A 19,767-nucleotide genomic window follows, 5' to 3' on the forward strand; every position below is an offset into this window, starting at 1 on the left:
TCCTCAAAGAGGTAAGGAACATGTGGTCTGATTAAGAGGTTCCTTGCAGTCCACTTCTGTGAAAAAGCCCTAATATGACAAACGAAACCGGGGAGGTGAACACTTTCTATGACATTGGGAACTCAAAGTTCTCAACTCCGAGATGAGGGAGGAGGGCCACATGGGCACTGACCCCTCTTGGCAATGACGTCAGAAGAGATGAGGCCCATTCTTCCTACATCAATTCTTTTCCCTCACCACCACCCCACTGACCTTGAGATCAAAGTGAGCAATTTTCTTGGCATGAAGGTAGTTCACCCCGTCCAGGATCTGCTTAATGAAGCTGGTGGCCTCTTCCTCACTCAGCGACTCCTTCTGGGCCAGAAAGTCAAATAGCTCTCCTCCGGAGACTCTGCAAGACAGCGCAGGAGGGCCTGGTCAGCCCTGTGCATCCTGAGGCGGGGCACGAGCCGCAGCCCCTGAGCCTGGCCCCTGAGCACCCTGTGTGGCAGGATCCCCATGCTCCTCTCCGGGGCTTTGTGCAGCCAGCACCAGGCACTGACTTTGCTTCTGTTTGCTGTGTTTACCCCTTTGGGTCACAGTGGTGAGAACTATCCTGAGGGTGTCACCAGAAAGCCCCGGGCTCACGCTCTGGACCAGGTCCCCGGTTACCATGGGTGTCACCCCTCCCCCACATGTGCCTGAGGTGGCAGAGGACAGAAACAAGAGTTGTAGGGTGACAAAGAACGGCATATGCTGGGCCAGAAACTGGAGGCCTGGATTCCGGTCTAGTCCTGCCACTGACCTTGGACAACTCACTAACGCCCTCCAGGCAGGCCTGTTTCCTCACCTGCAAAATGAGCCCATTGAGCAAGAGGGCTCCTAAAGCCCCTTTCTTTGATTTTATAAAAGATGGTGTAATTTAAACATAAAGACTTATTAATCACACTCATCTTAAAAAACTATAAAATACTACTTTTGTCCTCACATTTGATACCCTTGCACCTTATAGTAGATGTGACAGGAATGGAGACCCACAGAGCAAAGAGAATCTCCCCTGTAAAACTAGGGTATAGTTTTATCTGAATTAGGGATTTAGGACTGCCAGATAAAACAGGAGGTTTTTATTTGCTAAATGTGGCAACCCTCCAACAGATGGTAGGGTATCCAGCCAGCATGTGCTTCTCTGGGGCAGGGACAGAACCAAGGGTCACCCCAGAAAAAGGTCTCAGGAAGGGATCTGGCCAAGCGGTGCAGGAATTCAGGATCACCTAGAGAACTTACTTAAAAAGCATATTCACAGGTCTCACCACAGACCCTGCCAGATTATATTCTTGAGCAGCAGGACCTTGGAACCTGTAGTTTTACAATAACAACACAATAACCGCAGTAACATTCACTGAATACTCACACTGTGCATAATGTATGCTGCATGGACATCACCTTATTCGTCATCACAATTCCCTACGAGTGAAGCCCTGTTACTTTCCTACTTCACAGCTAAAGAAACAGAGATTGCAAGAGGTTAAGTGACTTGCCCGAGGTCATACCACTAGTAACTCAGGATTCAAACGCAGGCAGAATGACTCTCAACCACCATGTCATACTGAGGGCCCTAGGATAATTCTCATACAGCCAGAATGGTTTCTGTGCCAGGTTTGGGGATCACTCCCTGCCACCCAGTCTCTCCTATGTAGGGAACATCAAAATCTTCTTCCTCCTTTCTTTAAAAATGTCTGGAAGCACAACTGGACTTACTAATCATTCTTAGCCTCACAAAACTAGAATAACAAAACCTGAGATGGTACAATACGAAGTACACAGCACCACCTATTAGTACTGCAACTTAAAAAAAAATCAAACCTAAATCTGCTTAAGCTTCTTGTCCCGTGCTGTCCAACAGAACTTCCGGCAGTGACGGAAACAGTCTCCACATACGCCGTCCAGTCCAGCAGCCACCAGCCACACGTGGCTACTGAGCACCTGAATATGGCTGGTGCAACTGAGGAACTGAATCTTAAATTGCATTTTATTTTAATTCATTTTAGTGAACAAAGTGAAGTGATGTAAAATATTTTTCTCTAAACACAACTCACATGTTAAAATAATACTTGGTATATGTTGGGTTAAGTGAAATATTGTTAAAATTAATTCACCTGTTCCTTTTTACTTCTTATTCATGTGGCTACCAGAAAATATAAAATTGCATTCGTGGTCTGTATTACATTTCTATTAGACAATGCCAATAAGAAGGGTATCTAGTTTAGACCTAATTTCTAGTTTACAGGACATACTGGGGATAGAGGTACAAGTTAACGCCATGGGGAAGGACTGAGCCAAATCCAGACTCTGAGACAATCAACAGGACAAAGGACCTGGTTCCCCAACAAGTCTTTGGTATCGAAAAAGGAGGAGGAGAAGCGCTACAGAATGAAAGAAAGCAACATGAGAGACAAGGAACCAAATGCAGTGTGGGGACCTCATGTGGATGCTTATTCAACCAAAACCACTGTAAAAAGACAGCTGTGGGTCCGCTGGAGAATACCGTTACTTGCTGGAGCCCAGAGGGCGTCGGCGGTCCCGAGGCCTGCCTGGGTGATCCCGCCGGGGCTGAGAAGTACGCAGTGGCCGCAGTTTTTAACAACCGTCGTCATTTAGTGAGACCTACTAAAGTATTTACGTGTGAAAGGACACAGCGTCTGAGATTTGCTTTAAAATATTCAAAATTATTTAAAATTTAATATTTAAAATTTAATAATATTAAGATGTTAGAGCAAACAAACAGTTGGATTGGGGGGAATAGGAGTTTTGTTTGAGACAAGATTAGCACATGTTGATAACTCAAAGCTGAGTGATGGCCATATGAGGGTTCCTGACATTATTTTCTCTACTTTTGTGTATGTTTGAAAGTTTCCAAAATAGAAGTTAATAAAAAACTTCCAGGGGAAGAGGCTCCATGTTCTCCTTTGGGCAACCTCCTACATAATGACTATCACCGCATGGAAGTTCTTTCATAACAAATGAAGAAACTGAGGCCCGTAGCCGGGGAAGTGCCCATGCAGTGTGCCCCAGCAAGGGAGCGCATGGTCAAGACCACGTCCAAGCCCTGGCCACAGTCTCCATGCACAAACTCTAACATTGTCTCCGTGCACTAGCATGTGCCTGGGACTGGTTGCCCCAACTCTCTCAGCAACGTCTCTCAGACATTGCAGGTAACAAGAAGGTCTACCCACGGCTTGTTCTGACAAGCAAATTAGTCAGTGCACCAAGCAGTGTTCTCAGCACAGTTATGAGTAGAGAACAGCGCTCCATGGACTCCATCCACGGGGACTTCCGTTACGGTGTTGTTATTTGTGTTACATGTGCTTAGCACAGACTCAAGTGGTGGGAGAAGGTGCTGGGAGCACAGTGAGACTTGGGCAGGGCCTGGACAGAGGAAGCAGAGAATGACGGCAGGTGTGACAGGCAAGGAAACAGCGCAAGTAAAGCCCAGCGACGGGGACGAGAGTGGGACACGTAGGTGGCATTAAGTCCCCGTGCACTGGCTGGCACAGGAGTGAGCTGAAGGCTGGAACACTGCTCTGCCTCTTACCAGCAAGTCGCTCTCCCCCTTGGTCTTCTCTCATCTGTCAAATGAAGCTAAAAACGTTTCCCTAAAGTAGATGGACAAAGGTCAGAAGTGCATGTTCCTGCTGGGATGTGAGCTCCTCAAGGGCAGGAGCCATGAATTAGGCTTTTAGTGCCTACCGCATAATAGGTGCTGAGTAAATATTTAAAGAAAGAGAGAAGGAGGAGGAAGAGAGAAAGGGGAAGGCGAAAGAGTGAAGAGCGGGTGAGACAAGACGGCACCTGCGAACATGTCTGTCAGAGCCGAGCTGCAGTGCCCCCTACTCAGAGACACCTGGATGTGGCCCACTCTGTCTCCCATGTGACCATGGATGAGGGCATCCTCTGCCCCCTGCCCCAGGGCAGGAACGAACTGGAGCACCCCGGCAGTTGCTGAAGGAGCAACCCCAGGTCTGCTCTGCAGGCCCCAGTGCTCCCTCAACACAGACTCTGCCTCCGCCCTGGGGTGCGGAACATGGGAGTTCCAGAGCCCAGTTTTCCTTCTTGTAAAACAGAAAATTTTTAAAAAATAGTCTAATGGCCCCCTTTAGAGGGGGGAGTGGGAAGAATCTTGTTAAACTGGACAAGGGCTATGAGATCCTCAGTCAAGTCCTTGGGTAAATGCCATGCACTACACCGTCCCCAGCAGTGGCAGAGGTGAGGGCTTCATCCGCAGTTTAGTTAGAGTTTGCCGGCTGTGCCTGTGCCTCCTCAAGCAGTCTTGCTCTCGAAACTCACATCCAACCTGAGGGGTAGGTGGAGCTGCTGTCCTGACTTTCCAAATGAGAAAACTGGAGCTACCAAGAGAGCAAGCGACTGGCCCAGGGTCACACAGCTAGTAAGTGACAGAACCATGATTTAGGCACAGACCTTCTCAGCTCCAGTCCACCACGTTATATAGCTGGAGTTGCTGAGGCAGAGAGAAAAGCTCACGGGTGCTCTGGGCACTGGGCAAGTCCCCTGGCACCCTGCTCAGCAGCACCATGTCCTTGTCACACCAGGTACCATTATCTGTGTCTCCCAGCTAAATTATCTTTACGTTCACAGCACCTTGTGCAAGAAAGACATTCCACAGAAGGTAGGTGAATAAAAGAACAAAGCAAAGAAAAAAATTTAAAATATAAACACGACATAGAATAGATCATACGAAAGTAAAACCTTGGCATTTGCAAGAGACCTAAGAGCCCTTTGCAAATTTTCAAGTTGATAGTGTCCCCCTTAGGAACAGACAGGGACCCAGCAGCCCTCTCTTGTTAATATTCCCAGACCCTGCGGGGTCCTATGAGGCTGTGACCTGGGGCACAGCTTACCATTCCCACATTAAATAGAATGCTACACAAATGTAAAAGCATATCATGGTGATGGGGACGTGTCCAGTCACACAAAACCCCCGATGTGAAGGCTATGTGATGACTTTGGGGGACAGTACCAGCCATTCTGTCTGAGGGTGTGATCTGAGCAGGAGACTTGGTGAGACCACAACTCCTTTGAGTGAAGAAGGAAATGGCCACAGTGGCCCTTAGAATCTCCCCTGGAGATTCCAGAAGGTGGAAAGCTGATGAGCCGGCCACCAAGTCCTGGACACCCACACTGGGGACACTCATCAATGCTCAGGCAACTCTTCTCCAGGTCCTGTTCATTCCCCCAACAGAGTTTCTCCCCAGGGCTGCTCGGCCCCAAGGCCTCTTTGCTGGGGCCATTCCCCACATTCTCCAAAGCCTCTCTCCCCTCATGCCCCAAACCTGTTTAACTCGCAGAGGGAAAGCAAAGCCTAATAATCTGGGCCACCTCTGCTCTCCCTCCAGAGTCCCCAGGGTCAGTCCCCTTCCTGCTAATCTGACCTTTGTCTCCTTCCTCCCTGCAGGTAGGTTTCCCTGCTAGAAACATTTTTCAGAACTCCTTTGAGAATGTGTGTTCCAATGACCTATAAGTAGTCATTTGAAGAATGTGGGTGGAGCTGCCGGGGCCCAGGAAGCTGGACTCAATTCAGGGAACAGAGAAGCACTGCCTCCACCTTGGAGCTCTCTGCCAGTCCATTCTTTGGTATGCAACTGCCAGGGTACAGCTTCCCACCGGCTCAGAGTCAAGGAGGCCCCAGGGTGCCCGGGGCCTGGGATGGGAGGCCTGCCCAATCTTCCCAGGGCAGATGTGCATTTTTCAGAGCAAGCTTCACATGTGACATGAGTTAACCTATTGAGATTTTGAAAATATCTTTTATACCATGTAGAAGTCAACTGTACATATATGGACAACTAAATCCTCCCCAGCCTGGTCTTCAACAGCCCTGACCAGAGGCAGCTACTGCTAAGGAGGTTATGCTTGAGGTAATAACAGCCGAAAGGGACTCAGATCAGAGCTGAGCATGTCCTCCTAGTGCCGGCCACTTTAGCAGAACTCAGGAAGAAGCCCACACCAGACAACAGGTGATAAGGGGCAGTGGTATCAGCATAGAACCATCCACAAACGCAACTGAGCAATGGGCACTGAGAGCCGTTGAGCAAACCCACTAACCTAGTAGGGTGCAGTGAGGAGCCTCCTAGTCAGCCCAATAGGAGTCACCAAGCCCAAACGCCCACAGAAAGCCCTTTGCTCCCAGGAGGTCCTCCCTCTCATTCCCGGGTCATGAGTGGTTCAGGCAGTCTTAGCGATTCCTAGCACTCCACGTGGACAGGCACCTGAGCAATAAGACAGCTGGAAAGTAAAGGAGGGGACAGAGAAACTAGGAACAGACAGAACTCAAAAAACACAGCATTTCAAGCAAGTCACAGCAGCACCAGTGTGACAACTGATATAATAAAGGTGACAGCTCACAAGAAGAGGGCACACGACTGTTGGTTGACTGTGAGCCCTGCGGGAAGAAACGGGGATATCTCAAGATCACCCCAGACCCCGACTCTTTGGGGTTCCACCAACAGGGAGAAACAGGCAATTTCCACAGCAATTATAGAAACACCAATTAAAATGACAACAAAGTGTCATTTTATAACTATACAGGGCAATAAGTAATGAACCCTGTTTTAAAACAAGTGGCCCTGGGCTAGCCAGGCTTCAGGTAAACAGGAACCTGTGTCGCAGGTGGTACTGGTTAACCACCCTGTGAAAGGGAGGATATCGGGAGCCCCCAAAATGTCAGCCAACTCCTCCCAGTCCTGAGGATTACTGGAAAGAATTAGTTCAAAAGAAAAGGGGAAAATTATGGGAAGAAAGTTGTTTTACAGCAGTAAAATGTATAATGATTAAAAGCTGGAAAATAAAAACCAAATGATCAAGAAGAGGGAGAGATGGTACGTAGTTTAATGAAACGATACAGTCGGTTAAAAGGGAAAAAGCCACTTGGGGGATTATGTTAACTGGGGGAAAGTAGAGCAGGAAATTCTATAAGAGCAGTGATAATGTACAAATAAAGACTGAGAAGAAACACGGAAAAACCACAAGTAGCTGTGTTTGGGCGGTTGGATTAGGAATGTAATTTCTCTTTAGCTGCTGTAAAGTTTTTTTGATGATAGACTTTTTAAAGAAATGGCCTGGCCTTTCCAGTGACGGTGGGCTTGTCACTCTCTGCTAGGAATCGGTGTGCCAGCAGCTGACCTTTAGCCTGGGGGAATGTCACACCTCGGGCTGTCCACATGGCTGGGCACCTGGTGGGAACCCACCAGGCTTGTCTGGGCCACGCAGGCGCACACACCAACTAGTCCAGCTGGCTGAGAGGGCCGTGGGAGAAATGCAGAGGACACTGGGAGTTGGAGAAGGGGAGACCATGAGCCACACTATGCATTTAAACACTGAGATGATGATTTAAGAGTCAAATGCAAGAGCATGCAAGTGCCCATCTGCCACATAAATCTATATCCTGGCAACACCAGAGCACTGTTCCCAAATTAGAGTGACCTCAAAGGTCAGGTGGTCTACCCACCTGTAGGCAGGTTAAGGATGGCTGCCCGGTTTACCAATGAGAGGGGAATGAGGGCACTTTTCCCAAGATCACGAAGTCAGGGGTTGCTGAGACTAATGCCACCGCTCCTCTGCTGACTGGCAGGTGCATCCATGCCCATGAGGCTCAGAACATTGTCAACACAGTGTCTTGCTGCTTGACTGGGCACAGCCCCTGTGACTTGCGCCACAGCACAACTCAGACTCTCTTGTCTAGCAGAACCCCACATTTCCATTCCATGGAGACACGTCCAGGAGGGACAATCCCTGAGAACTTGGTGACACCTATCCGGATTCCAAAAGGATGGGCCAGCTCAGGCCACCCTACCTCATGCTCACAGTTGTCTGCACAAGCAGTGTGGACGCAAGTCCTGGGGTAAGCTAACCCAGATATGTAGCCTAGCATAGATTAACATTCTGTTCAGAGCTTATAACTTTGCCTTGGTTAACCTGCAACCCCACTTAGATCACCCTAGAATTGATATGTTTTGTGTGATGCGTATGTTGTCATTTGCCAAGTGTCACAGAAGGACCAAGACGTAATCAGCTAAAATTCCTTCCATAACAACCGCAATCCCTTATGTTGATGATTGCCAAGACTGCTTTCAGGAACAAGCCCCGGATGTTTCTCAGGCCCACGGGATGAACCAGCTGAAACTGCCTGAGACCAGCTGAAGCAGCTTTTAAGACCCTCTAGTGACCTCCTCACAAACTTTTCTCATGATCACACTAACACCTCCAGCCAGAGGTGGGGCTTTTCCACTGTTTTTGAACATGCGATGTACGTGCAGCCACGCTAGCTGCTGGTGCCCTGAGTGTCCCCACCTGTCCATGCAGTGACAAAGTTCACCTTGGTGTTTATGCAGGATTTCCCCCCACAGAGAGGGATCAGATGCTTTGTTTGAGGGACACGCTGTTCTGGGAGCGATCCTCCCGCATGTTCCTTGCTTGTAAGTTCACGATAACGTGCCTTTTCACAAAATCATCTCAGAGTTGTCTCTTGGCTGGCAGCGGTTGAGAGTTTGGACCGAGGTTGGTCCCATAACACCAGCCCCACCACTTCCTGGCTACCGGACCAGGTAAGTGCCCTGGTCTCTCAGCATTCTCGTTGGTAACGTGGGACTAAGGAGAGTCTCCTAGGGACAGGGTTATTCCAAGGAGTAACTGAGGTAAGAGTTCTGCTTGGCACAGTGAACACCAAGGAACTCACTGTGTTAGTAGGACATGTCCTTTTCACTGTCCCTGTGAGGACTGAACAGATGGCAAGCATGAAACATGTGGCAAATGCTCTCTAAATAATAGTTATTATAACAATAAAGGCATCACAGCACAAATGCAATGAATTTTTCCAGGAAAGAGCTGGAGAAGGGCTTCGTCAAGTCCAAAGGGTGTTTGCTCTTCCCTTGACCTTAGACCCCTGCCTGAGGGCCTCCCCTGCTCCCCTCTCTCCCATCCACCCTCCACCCTCCCACCCATTTGCCAGCCAGGAAATGGCCCCAGCATCAGCCATGTCTTCCCTTTGATCCCCAGGGCCCAGTGAAAACCAGACCTAAACTGTTGCCCTCTGCTGCGCTCTGTCCCTGCTGCTTGGTCCCTGCTTTGGCCCACGTTTTAAAGGAGGCTGGGGGTAACGGAGGGGAACCACCCACCACTGACTTGATCTCCTCTGGCCGAGCTTAGGTCCGGTTGCTGCTGCCCTCTGGAACCTGCGGCTGGAGCTTCCGCTGCCCCGCCTTCCCCTGCTGCCCACCATGGGCCCCAACAGCCCACTCACAGCTCCAGGATGAGCACCACGTCGGTGCGGTTCTCGAAGACGTCGTGCAGCGTGATGATGTTGGGATGCAGCACCTGCCGCAGGATGCTCACCTCCCGCTCGATCTCCTCCCGGCACACGCCCCGCCGGCTGGCCCGACTCTGCCGCTTCTTGATGAACTTGGCTGCATACTCCAGCCCAGTGCTCTTCTCCCGGCACTTCTTCACAATGGCAAACTGGCCGCTGTGGGGACACAGATTCATACAATTAGGGTGTCACTGTGGCCGTCAAGGAAGTGACCTGTCAGCCCCCAGGCAACACAAGTGCAGAGTCACTCTGCTGAGCAGGACGGACCCTGCCGCCAGCCAGCGTCCCCACCTGGCCATCAGATAGTGGCTGAGTGGGGCAGGCACTGAGCTTCCCTTCTGTGCATGAGACTCCTGAAGGAATGTGAGCATTGTCCTTTCCAGTGTACAGACATGAACACTGGGGCCCTGAAAGGTTATCGATCTGATCAATGGGACACAGCCTCGTCGTTCCAAAGCCTCAGCTAGAACCCAAGTCTGGTATTCACCAGATGAAATCACAATGTCCAGAGGCTTATACTAGATAATGAAAAGATTAAAAAGGAAAAACAAAAAAAGACCGGCACGGTCAAAATACTAATGGTAACCATCATCCAGTTGCATCTCCCATATCTGGATACAAGGGTAGATTTGTCCATTTGGAATTGTGAGGTGACAAACACCTCTATATTCTCATTTTTTCCCTTTTGCCCCCGACCCCCTCCCAACAAATAAAATCTCAATTACCTGACGTGAGCCAAGCAGCTCGACAAAAGTGGGACCGAACAGCATGTGGATGATGCACGTAATGTAAAGACAGGGCCAGAGGCTGTGCGGGCTGGGCTGGCGGGGATCCTGGTGGGGTTGGAGGCAGCCTAACACTTCAATAACTGTAGTAGGAGCTCATTACAGTGAGAGGGCTGATGGGACCATGGAGTTGTAAAGTGTCTGGGAACTGAGGCACAGAAGTCAAGGCATTCTCCTGAGGTCACCACAGAGTTAATGGCAAAGCCAGGTCCCAGAGACAGGCACATAGCCTGCCATCCACAAAGCTTCTAAGATACAAGGGTCAGGGCTGGCCCTGAAAATCCCTCCCTCTGTGGACTGAGACAGTAGCCATAATGTGGTGTCCATAGCAGAGCAGCAGGTGGCTCTGAGCCAGCATCCCTGAGTGCTGCCACCCCCAGGGAGGGGCAGCAGCCTCTGCTTCACCATCTCAGTCCAAATGCCAATGGGGGAAGCGCTGAGTCCTCAGAGACTGCCCCATGGCCACCCTCCCACCCCGGGAGTCTTCCCACTCCCCATGCACCATTTCCCATTGTTGCCCCATGTTTTCTTGCTATCCACAATACCCACTGCTTGAGACAGAACTCAGAACGTCTTAGGTTAAGCTTAAAAAGGGTCCACCAGAGTTCATACTTAGGATGTACTCTCTTACTGGCTCTGGTGTAAGAGCTACACAATAAAATACTCGGGAGATCTGCCTCAACCTCAGAAAATAGCATCGCATCTAAACCATTTCATTACTAGAATAATACTCCGTGAGGCAACCTTCAAAATAAACCTAAGTGAGAAAAAAAAGAGTCAAGTAGAGCAAGCAGGGAATAAATATGCCAACCTGCTATGGCAACCACCTTAGAGTTGCCACCAGCCACACATCCTCCACTCACTCAGGCTGAGCTTCTGCTCTGTGCCCGGCTCTGTGCTGGGCAATCGAGGGCAGGGACCGAAGGCCCAGACACAGGTACAGAGGGAGTTCTGGGGAGGGAGAGGGCCCTGGGGCCTGGCTGGGCAGAAAAGGCTTGGTGGAGCCAAATTTACATTACGTTGTCCACTAACGTTAAAGTTTCAGCTATGTTATGTCCCAACATTGGCTCTCGGCTATCCACACACCCGGCTGACGCAGGTGGAATGAAGCCAGTCCTCCCAAAGCCAGAGAGAATGCATTCAGCAAGATCTCTAACACAGCTGGTGACGTGGAGCCTCTCTGGGCCTCGGGGACATCGGGTCCTTTAGTGAGTGCCAGCAAACACTTGATGAAGCTTCCAGTCCTGGCGGCTGTGAGTCTCGGCACCGGGATGGCCACGCTCCTCTCCTCCTGCTCTGGAGCCTCCAGGGGCCTGGTGTCAGCAGCCCTGAAGGCAAACGAGCTCCCTCTTCCCATCTGACTGATGAGAAGCTGAAGCTTAAGGATTTTAAGCAATTTATGGAAGCTTACAGAGCATAGAGGTGGAGGCACAGGGTTTTTATATGGCAGAAATAAGTATTTCAGGTGACCTTGATGTAGCTTCTCCTATTCTTAGGAGGGAAACAAAAGCATTTCTCTGTATTGCATGCCTAAAAAATTCCTCCGACTCTCAAAAAGCAAAGGAGTGTTTGCTTTTCCGGATTGAGTTCTCCCTTTGTGAGAGCAGCTGTGGCAATAAGAGGGGACTGGGGTCAGGCCTGATGAACAAGCCTCTTCCTCCCACTGAAGGAGGTATTTTGAGAGTGGGTGACCAACTGGGAGTCAATGCCCAGGCCACAGCACTCATCGCCCCTCTCCTCACAGGGTGGGGTCTTCCTCTCAAACTGCCCTGGGGAGCCTCAGGAGGGCCCAGGTGAATTGCTGGTTTTCCTCTCTCCTTGGGCTGTTCCTGGGAAGAGTGGAAAATATGCCCCACTAGGGGCAGCACCCAGGCCACAAAAGCAGGCTTCAAGGTCTGGTTCAGAACTTAAGCTGCGCCCTTGGGCAAGAGGCTACCTGCTCTGAGTGTCAGTTTCCTCATCTGTAAAATGGGAATTGTGAAGACTGGAAGTGTCTGGAATGCTGGCCCATAGTCAGCACTAACAAATGGTAGCTATATGACAACTTGTTTGTGGCTCACGTGAAGGCTGAGTAAGAGGCATTAGACACAGCAGCCGCTGATTTAAACGGTCTGCAATGTGTGGCCAGGGAATCAGGGCCATTTGAAAAGTGCCCCCTGAGGATTCCAGTGCACAGCCAGCTGGGGGGGATGTCTCTGTTCTGTGCAATTAGACAATTCTTTTCATCCTTAGAGCAGTTGTCCCCAACCCCCATATTTCCCCCATGGAATCGTGTGGGGCATGAAAACTACTGGTGCCTGCGTCTCATCTCCAGAGATGCTACTCTCCTGGGTCGGGGCCACAGCCTGGAAAGCGAGATACAGCAGGTCCTTGAATAATGTCATTGGATTATAACAAATGAGGAGATGCTATTGAAATTTAATTCTTGTTATGTCAATCAGCCTATGGTAAAAATCGGTTTCTTTACACATTGTTTTGCTTAAAGTTGCAGAATCCGCTGATGACGTGAAGTGAGGACGTAACCGTGCTTAAAAGCTCCCCCGTGACTCCAGTGTGCAGCCACGGCCAAGAAACACCGACTTACAACAGTTTTCTGATTATCTCCACTTCACAGAAGAAGATACCACACAGCTGTTACTCATTTTATTCCTTGTCCTTTCCCTTCCCCTCTCCAAGAGTTCTTTGATCTGACAGGAAGGGAGGGAGAAAGGGAAGCAGGAAGGGAGTGTTGTCCTTCCCACAAGCATGGTTTTTGTTTGAGGGGTCCTCAGTCTAACTGCCCCAATATTTATCTGCATATCAAGAAAGAAGATCACCCTGGGCCTTGGGGGATAACAGGAGTGGAGGTTTGCATTCAGGCACGCCCTGGTCACCATACCTAGAGCAGACACACCAAGGCCGGACCTGAGCGAACTCATGGGCAAGTGAAAAAGTGACAGTGATGGGCTCTTGTCTACTCATCAGAAAGGTTCCAAAGCCAGAAGTGCAGGCCCCACAGTGCAGAGGTCACCCAGTTAGGCTATGGGGTGAGGGGTGACAGTGAGGGTCCCTCTGAGGTTGGCATTGTGCAGAGAGGAAACGGAGGGGAGTCATCCAATCCTTGATGGAGATCATTGCCAAAATGAATATGTTGGCAATGATCTCCATTCAAAAATTCAAAAAGTATGGGAATGGCAAAACAGTGATATATGTGAGCAAAACACGCATATTTACCCCCATAGCACCAGTCAATATCCAATCCATGGTCAATTGCAGCAAAAGGGTAACAGTTAGGAGGCCTGATTCCCAGTCCTGACCTGCCATCAAAACTTCATGGGCTCGAACAAGGAACCTCAAAAAAGCTGCCTCTTAGAAAGCACCAAAGACAACTCTGAGCCTGAGAAAGAGCCTGAGACAATTCTGAACAAAAATAAGAGCTTTCCCTTCACTCTCCAAATTCTTAGCTCCGGGCTGTGTCCAGAGACTTGTATTCTAGTCAAAGCCCCAATTAGCCATGAACCTGGGCAGTCTGTTCAACCTCTGGGGCCTCATTCCCCTCCCTTGTCAGATGGGGATAAGAAAACCTGGCCTGCGCAGCCCACAGGATTGATGGGGAAATCACAAGATAATGCCTGAGAAAGGACTTCACCATCCAGCACTGTACAGGAAGCGTGGGTGGGTGGAACTCTGCACCTGAGGCTGGCTTGCAAAAGTCACGTAGGAAGGGCAGTAAATCTGCAAGTCACAGAAACCACCTTGCCTGCTCCTGCCAGCACACTGTCCTGCAATTATGTGAGGAACACAACTCCCTTGCCAGATGGAAGGCTCAGCTCCTCACTCACTCAGCACCCTGGGAGGACGGAACACTCTGCGTAGAGAATGAGACAGATGGGCCTCGTTCCAGGCTCCAACAGGGCCCAGGATGGCACCCCATGAGGGTCTCCTTCCATCTGGCCTGGAACCAGATGATAAGGAGTGAATCTAGCACAGTTCCTGAGTGCCAAAAATGGTGTTGGTGTCTCCAGTACAAGCTCCAAAGCTTCAAGGAAGAGCCTGGTTTGACTGCCCCCAAATTCTTCACTACCCCAGGGGACTAACCCGGGCATGACCCAAATCTAACACCCTTCAGATTTTGTATAGCAGTGTAGTCATTACAATACTTATACCCAGTTTTTCTTTTGACAACTTAATTCTGTATATATTCCATTAATATCAATAACTTAATTGTGTATTTATTCTATTAATATTTACAGTTAGTTCCATTTTACAAATCAGAAAACTTGAGGTTCGAGGAGGTGAAGTGACTCGTTAGCTGGGCCAGGGGGCAGGCCCTGAGAGCAGGGTGAGGCCCTGAAACCCCGGCTCCAGCTTCAGTGAGATCGTGAAGTAACTAACCAGCAGTGGGGTGGCAAGCAGGGAGGAGAGGGGCCCGCCCTGGAAGGGAGATGCATTTTTGTCACTGATTATTTAAATTTGCCAGCGAGTGTGATAATAAAAAGCAGACTGACTTTTATTCAATTTTATCACCGGTTTTGAATTCTTAAAAGACAATGCACCCACATGGCCTGCACCCAGCAAACCATTCCTCCTGCCCACAGGCCCCCACCTGCCAGGGGAAGCCACAGCCAGACAGGTGTGTATGGGCAATGCTCCAGGGGCTGGCTGCTACAGGTGTTTTGTAAGGTCTATGAATGGGGTGGGCCTAATTCGTTCTCTTTCTCGGTCAGCTCTAAAGTGTCCATGACTTTTTTAACTTGCCCCATAGTCACCCTTTATGGAGGTGGAGGTGAGGAGGAGGTGAGGAGGAGCTGCATGGAAGGCAAACCCAGGGAAGAGATGCCACATGAGGGGAGAGGTATCAAATGGGAAGTCTTCCAAGGCAGAAGGACGTGGAGACCGGGTTCTTCCTCCTGCTTCCCCTCAACAGTCACTGCAGTTCCCCTTCCCACCCTGGAGAATAATAAGCAGATTCCTCTGGAATTACCCTGCAGGTTTTCAGGGCCACAGGCAGGGATAATGCTTAGAAGCTTCCAGTCAAGGTCGCCCCAGGTGCAGCTCACTAGGTGAGGAGAATGAGACCTATAGCTAACACATTTCAAAGTCCTGGGCAGGGGCAATCTGAATCTGTAGTCAGATCGACCTGATTCCAGAGGACCTAACGCCCTAACCCTACAGCAACAGCCTGTCTGGGGATGGGGTCACCGAGCCCTTTCCTCTACCTGGCTAGGCTTGACTGTGGGGACCCTGTGGCTGCCCTGCCCCTCAGCTCCCCACCCTTTCTAACATATTCAGCCTCCAGCCAGGCCACTCCTAGTTCCCATGAGTAAGATCCTTCCCCCCACTGCCTGAGTAAACAACCTGTTTCTGATCTCCTATATCCAAGTCCAGAATCTAGAGTCAAAAGACCAAGTTCTGTTTCCACTCGACTACTTTTAGCAAATCACTTACTCTGAGTCTTAGCTTCCCTTGCATGTAGTAACACAGACCTGAGACAATCTCAGTCTCACCAGGTTGCAATGAGATTGACATGGGGCAGGTATGTGAAAGCATTATGCAAACTATAATTTCTCTGTGAGTGTGAACTGTTCTTTCCCTCCATCCACCGGAACACCCCATCTGGACTTTGGACACCACTTTCTGATCCCAGCATATTCTTGAACCTCACTCAGCCTCACTGAACCCCATTCTCAGATCCCAGCTTAAAAATAGAGAGTGCTGGGGAGGACTGCGACAGCTGAAGAGCAGGGTCCCCAGGTGGTGCCACGATCCAGGAAGGCAGACAATACTTTGGAACACGGTTACCGGAGGTCAGGGCAACCCAGGGAATTAGATATCCAGGAAGAAGCCAAAACAGGGTGAAGAAATATAGTTACAGAAAGTCGGAGCACAGTGTGGGTCAGGGTCTCAGGCCAGAGAGATGAGGGTTAGGATAAAAACTTTATGAAAAGCCAGGTGGGCAGCATGTCAGGAACTAGGTAGGCCAGCAAAGAGTGAGAGGCACGTCGGAGCTGCAGCCAGGCCCGCATGTGGTGGGTGGGGACTCTGGAGCAGACGGAAACAGCAGCACAAGCCTGGGAACACAAGAGCGCCCAGAGCCATTGAAGTGGCCTTTTCTCCCAGCCAGAGACTAGGACCCACTGTCTCAAGAACATGTTTCCCCTCTGACCATGTTGTTGATGCCTCTCCAGTCTCCTGACAATGGTTTTTAAATTTATTTGAAGTGTGAAACCCTCTCCAATTAACCTTGCACAGAAGCAAGGTTTACCTTGCTTACCCAATAGGTAAACCAGATGAAAAACAGTACTTGTTTTGGGGGAGAGGCACTCAGAGCCCACCTAACCAGAGCCCACCCCACGACGCATAAAGGAACATCATGGAGGCCCCAGATCTCCTGGGAACAATTTGGGAAGTACACTCTATGGCAAGGAAGCATGTTCTCCAATCACCCCAAAGCAGTTTCAAACTGTAAATGGGGAAAAAAAGGAAAAATAGAAAATATGTATACTTCTCAAAATTATTACCTAGTCCTATCAAGAAGTCCAGCACGTGGTGGACTCTACTGTTGACTCTGACAAAGCCAAGCTCAGGGTCAACAGTAGGGAATCAATCAATACGTTTAGGATAAGCATCAGGAACCAGAAGTCTCCAGGGAGCTGAACCCTGACCTATACATGGCCCCGGTCCACAAAGGCACAGGTGTTCGCCCGCGCAGGCCTGCAGCAGCTGCTTTCACAGGTTAGCTCACTGAATTCCATGGTCCTGAAGACTGACTTCCTTCCTCTGACCTTTTTTCTTAAGCCAGAAAAAAAAAATTCCTAAAGCAAAAAACGGAAGGAATTGTTGAGCAGAGCCAAGTTGGGCTGAGGTATGATTACTTTTCAGGATCTATTTTCAAGCATAAGCACATTTTGAGGCTGTTCTCAAATGAACGTGAGTTCACAAGTCCAGTACCTGAAATTAGGTTTGATTTCAGACGGACTTGGTTATATAGAAAAAAGGTTTCACTAAAAACATAGCTGAGAGTCGCCGGCATTGCCCACAGTCTAGAGTCTAGATTGCAGACACCGACACGAGGTAGGTTACCGTGGGAGTGTTGGGCTGGGAGGGCACCATCTGCCTGCCCACATTGCCACTTAACTGTCCATCCACCAATCCACTCATTCACTCATGTACCTTCCATCCCCCATTTATTAATCAGCGTCCTAAGTTCTATAAACAGGGTCCAACTTGAAGGGCTTACCGTCAACTGGGGAGATGCAACAAACAGTAGGAGAAAAAAGAAACAGGTTCTGGATGTGCAGAAACATCTACCTCAGGGCCCAGTGAGTGGCCAGACAGTAAGTGTTGCAGCAGGTCAGGGGAGGGAAGGGCGAGGACTGACCGAGGCGGGTCAGGGGAAGTTGTATGGAGCCTTACGGGAGTTAAACCAGGCTTGGAAGGAAAAGCTGGATTCAGACAGGCAAGGGGAAACTCCTCACCATGGCTGGAGTGGCAGGGAGTGACACAGAAAAGCTCTATTCCGTGGAGGCCCCAAGTCACCACCCCTTTCCCTCACCTCCTCCCTGTCAAGTGGCCTGTATTTCTCAAGGAAATACATCAGGAAGCTGAACTTGCCCTTTCTCCTCCTCTCTGTGGGGCAGAGGGAAGGGGAGAGCAAGGGGCCAAGTAGCCAATAATGCTCTGTTGGGTCACACAGCCTCCTCATCACCCCCAAGTGTGAAGCCAATTGGCCTTGGCAAACTCGGCAAAGCCCAGGAGGCTGGACCCGTAGATGAGACCTGAAACACGAGCCCATGCTGCAGAGCAAGAAAGGGAGTGCAGAGAGAAGACAGGAACAGCCAGGACGGTTGAGGTTCTGCTATTGTTTGGGGGTACAGGGTCCTCCCTCATAAAATGGGGAGTGAACAGTTTACCTTCTTTAATACCTCCCCCCAAACTCATCAGACCCCCTCCCTCCAGTGCCAAGTTCTCCTGTACCAGTCTGTCTCCTGCAACTTGTACACTGCCCCTTGGCCCACACCCCCAGTATCCTTTCCATAATCCACATAAAGTGACCACGGATCCCCATGCTGACAATACCCGATGCCACACATATTTCTATAAGAAATAACCTGGGTGTTCACCTTAGCCCTTAACCTCCAACCAGTCCCAAAGAGCCTGGAGAGCAACTACTGTCCGAGTCCTTATAACTCTCAAGGGGCCTGCTCAGCCAGAGCAGTAAGCAGGCACTTGGCCAGTGTTCGAGGAGATAAGGACCTGAACGGAGGCTTTGTCGAGTGTGTGGGAGAGAGATGGTCGCTCAGGCCAGCCCTCGGTGCGGAAAACTTCACTGGCAGACCTACTCTAAAAAAATATCCTTGATATTTTTTACAAAAGGACCATGTACATTACTTAAAACAACAGCCAAGAAAAAAAAAGGAAAGAGGAAAGCACAAAGAGGAGGGTTCCTGCAATAACCATGGGCGTCGTTTGGGTGTCTGCTGTCTTGGATTTGCCCCAGTGCACACTAGTCTTTTCTGTTCACTCGTTCATTTGTTTAGTCTAGTTGGGATGATACCATATATACCATTTTGGAAAATGGTTTTTAAAAAAATTCTCTACTTAATATTTAATGAATATTTTTGCACATCATTAAAATTTATTTTACTACCTCATTTTAAATAATATTTCAATCTACAGATAAACCACGGTTTTTAAAGCAAACTCTTCATTTGAGACATTTATATTACTTCTAATATAATGAGTAACACCATATAAATACCCTTATGTATAAATCTTTGTGTATATCCCTGATTCTCTTCTATTAAGATGAATTTCAGGAAATAAAGAACACCTTGGTCAAAAATTATGTGCCCTTTTAAGGTTTTTGGTACTTGACAAATCATTCTCCAGCAGGACGGTCCCGCTAATACCCCAGCAGCCACAAGTACCATCAGCACCCCCACTCCCCACCCCAAGCCCAGTCCTTTTACTGCCTCATTGCTTTTTCAGATTTATCATACTGATCATACTGATACTTGAAAGATGATAGCTTGTTTTAACTTCAATTAAATTAATTAACTTGTACATAAATACAAGTCAGAATGAACATCTTTTTCTATGTTTATTGGTAATTTGAAGTGCCAACCAATATATGCTTTGCTAATTTTTCTATTGGGGTGTTTTCCTTTTTCTTATTGTTCATAAAACGCTCTTTACATATGTGTGATACTAGCCTCTGTTGCGTATCTTACAAATATTTGCCCTGGTCGTATGGTAAAAGAGCATTAGGTTTTCTCAGCATCAAATGGTACTAACCAGTTTTTTCAATTCATCTCTGTCTCCTCCTGCCTGTCACTTTAATAACCCAACTCCTGTGCCCTAGGAGCCCTATGAGGGGGAATGCCTTGTGATTTGGTGACATTGTGGTCACCTAGGCACAGAATCAAGGTTACACCTTCAAACTCACTGCACAGGCACCAGGGAAACTACCACCATCCTGCACCCCCCACACCTGATCCCTCCCTCAAAGTCACCTCACTCTTCCTCCCAGCAACGTCCCTTCTACTGGCTGATTGCAGGAAGGGACCGCATCTGAGGGTCAGTAGATCCCTGCCACACAGTGGGCCTGGTACCCCTGGGGTGGGACACAGCTGCAAGGGTGACCAG

The 19,767-nt window shown here is 49.2% G+C and overlaps 1 protein-coding gene across 7 annotated transcripts in view; it reads right to left on the reverse strand.

Moving 5' to 3' along the window:
- Nucleotides 1-19,767, reverse strand: part of DAPK2 (death associated protein kinase 2) — a 106,149-nt gene that overhangs the window by 39,118 nt on the left and 47,264 nt on the right. For 4 of the 7 annotated variants that reach the window (XM_037054090.1, XM_037054089.1, XM_037054093.1 and 1 more), the window contains exons 3-4: nucleotides 9,290-9,511; nucleotides 253-391 (exon numbers count right to left, since the gene is read on the reverse strand). In XM_037054090.1, the coding sequence (XP_036909985.1) occupies nucleotides 253-391; nucleotides 9,290-9,511 (361 nt within the window). The remainder of the gene's footprint in view (nucleotides 1-252; nucleotides 392-9,289; nucleotides 9,512-19,767) is intronic. The other 3 variants (XM_037054095.1, XM_037054094.1, XM_037054092.1) reach the window with 3 other exon arrangements.

This window comes from Sturnira hondurensis, unplaced genomic scaffold (assembly GCF_014824575.4).
Source record: "Sturnira hondurensis isolate 20B ecotype Veracruz unplaced genomic scaffold, ASM1482457v3 Scaffold0008196, whole genome shotgun sequence".
In the NCBI taxonomy this organism is placed as follows: domain Eukaryota; kingdom Metazoa; phylum Chordata; class Mammalia; order Chiroptera; family Phyllostomidae; genus Sturnira; species Sturnira hondurensis.